The 7,585-nt window shown below is 36.5% G+C and overlaps 1 protein-coding gene across 1 annotated transcript; it reads right to left on the reverse strand.

The window, feature by feature from the left end:
• Positions 1–1,740: 1,740 nt before the first annotated feature.
• Positions 1,741–2,830, reverse strand: LOC136244972 (uncharacterized). Its single transcript, XM_066036498.1, has 2 exons — positions 2,677–2,830; positions 1,741–2,540 (listed from the first exon to the last, which is right to left on the reverse strand). Exons 1-2 carry the CDS (start codon positions 2,749–2,751, stop codon positions 1,902–1,904), a joined length of 714 nt encoding a protein of 237 aa, XP_065892570.1. The 5' UTR covers positions 2,752–2,830; the 3' UTR covers positions 1,741–1,901.
• Positions 2,831–7,585: the final 4,755 nt, after the last annotated feature.

The following is a 7,585-nucleotide window of genomic DNA, read 5'->3' on the forward strand; positions in this document are numbered from 1 at the left end:
CTGGTGATAAGGAACCTGAAAAAAGAATATGGAATAAGTCATAACAGTTGATAAGACTTTATTGATACAAATCTGATAGGATAAATCCATTTTGTACATCTTCAATTCCATGTGTAACCGTAAAAATTTGATATGAAATTCAAATCTCCAGCGCTTTATAATCTTTTGCTATATGGTAAGCATTCAACACTCACCTCATCAGTAGCATATGCTGTAGCAGTCAAACAGGTACCTGTCAATGTTGCAACAATAGTGAAGATTGGAATCATTTTGCTAAATTGTTGTAGATGAAACTTGTTCCTCGAGAGGTTAAGGACTATTGTGTGTTGTTGAGGACATCTTCTTTTATACTTGCAGTTGTACTCTATGTTGGGTTGATTGTCTAACCATCCATAATCATATTAGATCTCACTAACAAGATAGAGAAATTGGAAAAGTGTTAGCCTCATCTTGACTGCCTAAGCAGTCTAACATTCTAACCAAGTTTGACTGCACTTATCATGTTATGTTTGATGACTCATCATTTTTGTAGTTAACAATTTGCTACCACAAAATTGAATACTTCAAACACATGATTTCTCTAATCACAAAACTGGACCTTCACTTTATACTTTCTATACTAGAGTTTTAATTGACAAATTTTGTTGCATAATATGTAAAAGCTATATACCCGTCTAAGCATTAACATCAAAGTGAAATGGCATTACAGCATTGTGAATACTAGAAGAGGAGTTGTCAATGTTTGTAGTGATTTTCTATTATAATATATAGCACATATTCTCCGTTGCAAATCTTTAACATACGTTTATGGTATTGCTAAATATTAGGGCTAAAACGAATATTCTAAATGAAAGAGAACGAATGTTTTTAGTAAAGAACGAATAACCAAATACTCTATATTTGGTGCAATACTGAAATACAGTGTATATGTGTTATTTCTTATTGAATTGTAAAAATTTGATATCTTAAAACCTCAGTAGGTGGCTTTTGAAATGAAGTAGAAGTGTCCTAGTTAGAGGTGTACTGATAAGGATTTTCAGTTGTATCAATATCCAATTAATCTGTACCTAAAAGAGTTGATACTGATTATATACTGATTATATTCTGTAAAGTGTGATCAAATAGAATTACAGGTATAGCTACTGCATGATGTATATTATAATGATTTGTAGCATTGAGAAAGCAGAAGTAATGTAACTTAAAATTTGCTATATTGCACAACTGCCTATAGTGGTTTGGCCTCTATTGCACAACCCAGACAATTAGGCACCACACATAATTATTTTAATACATGCTCCCTTGTCTCTGATTACTCCGTATTTTGATTAGTTACCAAGTGCAAGATGGCTGTTATACACAGATAATCGGTTTAGTTTTCCTGTGGTACAGTTTTTTGTCCTTAAAGTGTAACAGCTATACCACAGGGGTAAGAATATTTTAACACTAATAGTAGTAGTCTACTTACATGTGCAGTTGTATGGCTTCTCGTAATGTAGCGTTTTATGGAATAGTAGCTGTAGAAAGGCTTTATTTGTTTGTAGTGAGCAAAAAGACTTCATAGCTGTTACCAAGAGTTCAAAGATTCCTCATCACTAGTGTCCGCCATCTTTACTGTAATTTCGATGTTTCGAATTACAATATTATTGTTTCGAACGAATTCGAACCGAATACGAATTCGAATATTCGGTATATTCGTTTTAGCCCTACTAAATATTACGCGAGAGTGTTTTCAATGTTTTCTGATAACTAATATTTGGTTGTGATTAAAGACATCACCATAACTACAGGTATGCAGTGTTTACACAATTGTACATCTAGCTAGCTAGCTAACTGTAGAATACACTAATATGAATTGTTCTGTAACTGTACACAAATGTTCACATTGTTCTTGTTGAGTGGGATTAATCCATTTCAACATCAACTTTGATGTGCTCAATACGATAAGCTTCTCCAGCATTGTGACAATACATGTTAAAATACAGTCCTTTAGTAAGGTCAAGTTGACGTTGGTAATTCTTAATAAAACGAAATCCTTCAGCATGTTCCATTAGGCAAGATCCCCATTTCTCACAAGGCCTTATTTGTATCTTAACCTCACTGGAGTAACCTTGTGAAGGATTTGATAATAACTTAGCACCAGCTGCATCATGGACTAAATTTGTAAGCACATCCTTGACATCATCTCCCTCTGCTGAATAACATGGAGGTAAGCCAGCGTAGTTATTTTTGTCAACTACGATAAAGCCAATAAATCTGTCACCATCGCTTACTCCAAAGTGAGGGTCATGGTCACTACGACCATTAGCCCATGTTGCATCCAAACTAATTGTTATGGTTACAGTAACACATTGATCCTCAGCATTAGTCAGTACATTGGGAGGAACAAGTGGAACTTCTAAGATGTGTTGGTTTGCAACCCCAGCAGGAATATCTAGGTAGTTAGTTGTATAGGTATATGATACGTGAATTTTGGCATGTTTGGTCAGCCATTTGGGGGTCATCAACTGGTGATAAGGTAGTATTGATTTCTCCACCTTTACCTAAGAAGATAGAAAGGTAAATTTTATTTATGGCTTGATATTAACACATCTTCACTGTGTTTTATATGTGACAAAGTTTAACACATACTAGGATTGGTAGTGCAGTGGTGTCTATATCACATTGATTTGTACTTACCTCAGTTTCAGCTTCAACTGTTGTAGTAAGCAAAGTTGTTACCAATATCAAAACAGTACTCAGTACCATCAACATCTTGCTAACTAGCCAAACCAGAAGATGTGTTTCTCATGTAGTTCAGAGTTATTATGTAGTACTCGTTGATGGTGATGCCTCCTTTTATATTAGCTGATGTTCACTATGCTGAGCCAAACGTCTGACCAATGGTAATAATTTTAAATTTTCACTAACAAGATACAAAATTTGGGACAAATTTCTTGTTGTTTACTCATACATGGTATCTATGCTGCATCAGCAGTTACAATGGCACCAAAGTTCTGACCAAGTTCAAATTTAATAGCATGTTTGTTATATTATTGGTAGTTACATGGAGTAGATTTGATGACTCATTATTTATGTGATATACCACTATGTTGACTGTGCAGTTAAGATGAAAATAATTATTTCAGGTTACCATGGGTACTATGTATTACCATGGTTACTATGTATATGTACATTAGTGTCCTATCCAGGTGAACTTGTAGTATACATATGAATACTCCTTGAAATGTTTCCAATAACTTTAAGGATATAATAATGTTACCACCAAGAAGGCTGTTGTTAACTAGAGTTATACCGGAAATATCCATACAAACTGTCCATTGTAGAAAAATACTAAGCTACAGAATTACTAATTTCTTCTTCTATAGTTGCACACACAGTAACGCCCTTTTAAAATGCTATATACAATCACCGTGGGTAATGCAATTGTATGATCACCTTGAACCTCAGAAGTGAGTTCCTACACATACAACATGAACTATGAAGACTACGTTGATATGAGGTGTCTTATAGTACCATTGTGAGTAATGGAGGACCCCATAATCACTGGTTTGTTTGGTAGTATCACGGTAGGCAGCAATGTTGGCAAAGGCATGGTCCCTTACTTCAGAGAAAATGGAAGTGAGTGTGTATTTGAATTACTGTGTGGTCTACAAATATGTTGTGACAGAGAAGTATCTTATTAACAGAGTTTACTCTGTTGTATATACGACTAGCAGTCTTTTGTGTATGAGTTTTCTTGCCAAATGTTTTTTCTTTGGAAAACTTTTTGAATAAAAAAGAAAACTTAAAATACCTACTTTTTGTGCTTTAATTAAAGGAGTAGTTAGGTACTAGGAAAGCCATTTAACTTCAATGATTTCTTTGGGCTAGTGAAACAAAACAGGTCATGAAAGTAAACAGAAATATGTGGAACTCACATTGCAAGTTTACTTAATGGACCTGCTGGACGAGTATAGTAGCTATTGGATGCTAATGGACAAGATTAATGAATGCTAACTACATTAACGGGTATCAATGGTATAAACTAAAGTGCCGCAGAATCTCTTGAGTGTTTGTCAACTCTCACTTTGTAACCACCTTGTAATCTTATCTCAAACAGTGAATTCAACATGTGGATTCATTGATGATTTGCCCTCCATTCTTTTCTCTTCTTATCAGTTATGTTAGACATGTCTTAATGCTAGCTACTTTGCCATAATCACATGCTGCAATTAAACTTCCATGCATTTCTACAACATGCATTATGTCATCAGAGTTAATGGCTTTGTTATTACTATACTACCTCTTTAACCATTCATATGTTAAGTAAACATGTGGGTAGCTCTACCTTGTACACTGCAAATGATAGCTAACACTGTCTGACTGCACAAAGCAAGTAGCTTTATTGTGGGACTTTTCTGTGTACAAGTGATGTGTAGTATGGAAATTGTACTATACAAGTATAGTGGACCTATCTGTTCTAGATAACACCTTGGTAGGTTTAGGTACACAATCTTTAGTACCATTAGTACTGAGCTGCCCTAAACTGTTTATTAACCCTTGTTAGTTGAAAAGTTAAAGGGTAACCAGATTAGTGTTCTTTCATGGGTCTGTTTTGTGATGCTATTTTAAAGGTTCATTGTTAGATGGTTATGTTGTTGTACTACTAGTATATGTTGTTGTACAGATATTGGTAATGGTAAAGTCATGGATGAAGGTCCAGTGTCTGTTGAGCAGAAGTTGGCACATGCGCGTAATCAACTGAATGAGTTGGGTATGGCAGTCTACAAGTTCACCAGTTGTGAACTATCTTCCTTGTTGCTCGTGATTAGACTGGGATAAATAAAGGTGTGTGTGTTGTATATGTGCATGTGTTTGTACGTGTATGCATACGTACAGGAGTGGTGGTGTGTGTGTTTGTGTGCACATGTACCTCTTATAGTAGCACCAGGACTGAAGCGCTTCTGAAATCCAGCTCTGAAATAATTCTGTGGCCTCTAATATGCTGCTGAAAGAAAATGTTGATATGGAAAATTAACACCTCAATAATTATGGTTTTGTTGGATGAAGAAGAAGACTAGCAGACTGATTGAAGATGAAAGAAAAGATAAGTGAGGTGCAGAGGGACTACACTCATTGGAACCCCAAAAGACACATCCCACTGGTGAGTATATTATTGTGGCATAAAATGGTGGACGTGTGCTGCTTTGTTTGGCCTGTGACTATGGTCAGTCAGGCGAATTCAGGTGAATTTGGTGCCAAGACCAAGCGGCACAAAATTCACCTGAATTGTCGTTATTAAAATGTAACCATTAACCTACCATCACAGCCATTTCTTGGCTGCCACCTTGGATTTCACATCTTTTTTCACCATGGCCTTTTTGGGGGCCGCACCTGTTTTTTACAGCTTGGCTGTTTTTGATTAGATATCACTTCTTTTTGTATTTGTATACTACAAAGCCGGCCTATGGCTGGCTTTGGGGCTTTTTTAACCCATGTGTTTTTTTCTTTACTATAGAAAGAAGAAACGAACTTAAAGAAGAATTTTAGTACTTCAATTATTTTTGATTTTATTAGTAATTATACAAATTATATACATATATTTATTACATGCCCATTATTCCCCACAGGATATTTTTTGCAGCTGATCTCTCTACTGGGTGACTTGAAATGTAGCTGAACTATATACAGGATGGTTTCTTTGTAGCTGAACTCTCTACAAGGTAACCTCTTCTAGCTGGTCTCTCTACAGGGTATTTTGTTTCTAGCTGAACTCTCTACAGGTGATTTGTTTGCAGCTAAACTCTCTACATGGTGGTGTCTTTGTAGCCGAACTCTCTACATGATGGTTTCTTTGTAGCTGAACTCTCTATAAGGTGACTTCGTCTAGCTGAACTCTCTACAGGGTGATTTTTTTGTAGCTGAACTCTCTGCAGGGTGATTTGTTTGCAGCTGAACTCTCTACATGATGGTTTCTTTGTAGCTCAACTCTCTACAAGGTGACTTCGTCCAGCTGATCTCTCCACGGGGTGATTTGTTTCTAGCTGAACTCTCTACAGGTGATTTGTTTGCAGCTAAACTCTCTACATGGTGGTTTCTTTGTAGCTGAACTCCCTACATGATGGTTTCTTTGTAGCTGAACTCTCTACAAGGTAACTTCTTCTCTACAGGGTGATTTGTTGTAGTTGAATTCTCTACAAGGTGGTTTGTATTAGGCTGAACTCTCTACATGGCGGTTTCTTTGTAGCTGAACTCTCTACAGAGTGATTTGTTTGCAGCTGAACTCTCTACATGATGGTTTCTTTGTAACTGAACACTCTACAAGGTGACTTCTTCTAGCTGATCTTTCTACAGGGTGAATTGTTGTAGCTGAACTATCTACAAGGTAACTTCTTCTAGCTGATCTCTATACAAGGTGATTTGTTTGTAGTTGAATTCTGTACAGGTGGTTTCTTTGTAGCTGAACTCTGTACATGATGGTTTCTTTGTAGCTGATCTCTTTACAAGGTGACTTCTTCTAGCTGAACTCTCTACGGGGTAATTTTTTTGTAGCTGAACTCTCTATATGATGGTTTCTTTGTAACTGAACTCTCTACAAGGTAACTTCTTCTAGCTGATCTTTCTACTGGGTGATTTGTTTGCAGCTGAACTCTCTACATGATGGTTTCTTTGTAACTGAACACTCTACATGGTGGTTTCTTTGTAGCTGAACTCTGTACATGATGGTTTCTTTGTAGCTGAACTCTTTACAAGGTGACTTCTTCTAGCTGAACTCTCTACGGGGTAATTTTTTTGTAGCTGAACTCTCTATATGATGGTTTCTTTGTAACTGAACTCTCTACAAGGTAACTTCTTCTAGCTGATCTTTCTACTGGGTGATTTGTTTGCAGCTGAACTCTCTACATGGTGGTTTCTTTGTTGCTGAACTCTCTACAAGGTGAATTCTTCTACCTGATCTCTCTACAGGGTAATTTGTTTGTAACTGAACTCTGTACAAGTGCATTTTTGTGGGTGATCTCACTGCAGGTTGATTTGTTTGTAGCTGAACTCACTAAAGGGTGATTTTGCTTGTAGCTGAACTCCTTGAATTGTATCTAGTTTCTAGCTGATCTCTCTACAGGGTGATTTGTTTGTAGCTGATCTCTCTACAAGTTGATTTGTGTGTAGCTGATCTCTCTGCAGGTTGATTAATTTGCAGCTGATCTCTCTACAAGGTAATTTGTTTGTAGCTGAACTATCTATAAAGTAATTTATTTGTAGCTGATCTCTCTGCAGGTTGATTTGTTTTAGCTGAACTCTCTACAAGTTGATTTGTGTGTAGCTGATCTTTCTACAGGTTGATTTGTTTGTAGCCGATCTCTCTACAGGGTAATTTGTTTGTAGCTGAACTCTGTACAAGGTGCTTTTTTGTAGGTGATCTCACTGCAGGTTGATTTGTTTGTAGCTGAACTCACTAAAGGGTGATTTGCTTGTAGCTGAACTCCTTTCATTGTGTCTAGTTTCTAGCTGATCTCTCTACAGGGTGATTTGTTTGTAGCTGAACTCTCTATAATGTGATTTGTTTGCAGCTGAACTCTCTACATGGTGGTTTCTTTGTTGTTGAACT

The sequence above is a fragment of the Dysidea avara genome, chromosome 2, assembly GCF_963678975.1.
Source record: "Dysidea avara chromosome 2, odDysAvar1.4, whole genome shotgun sequence".
Taxonomy (NCBI): domain Eukaryota; kingdom Metazoa; phylum Porifera; class Demospongiae; order Dictyoceratida; family Dysideidae; genus Dysidea; species Dysidea avara.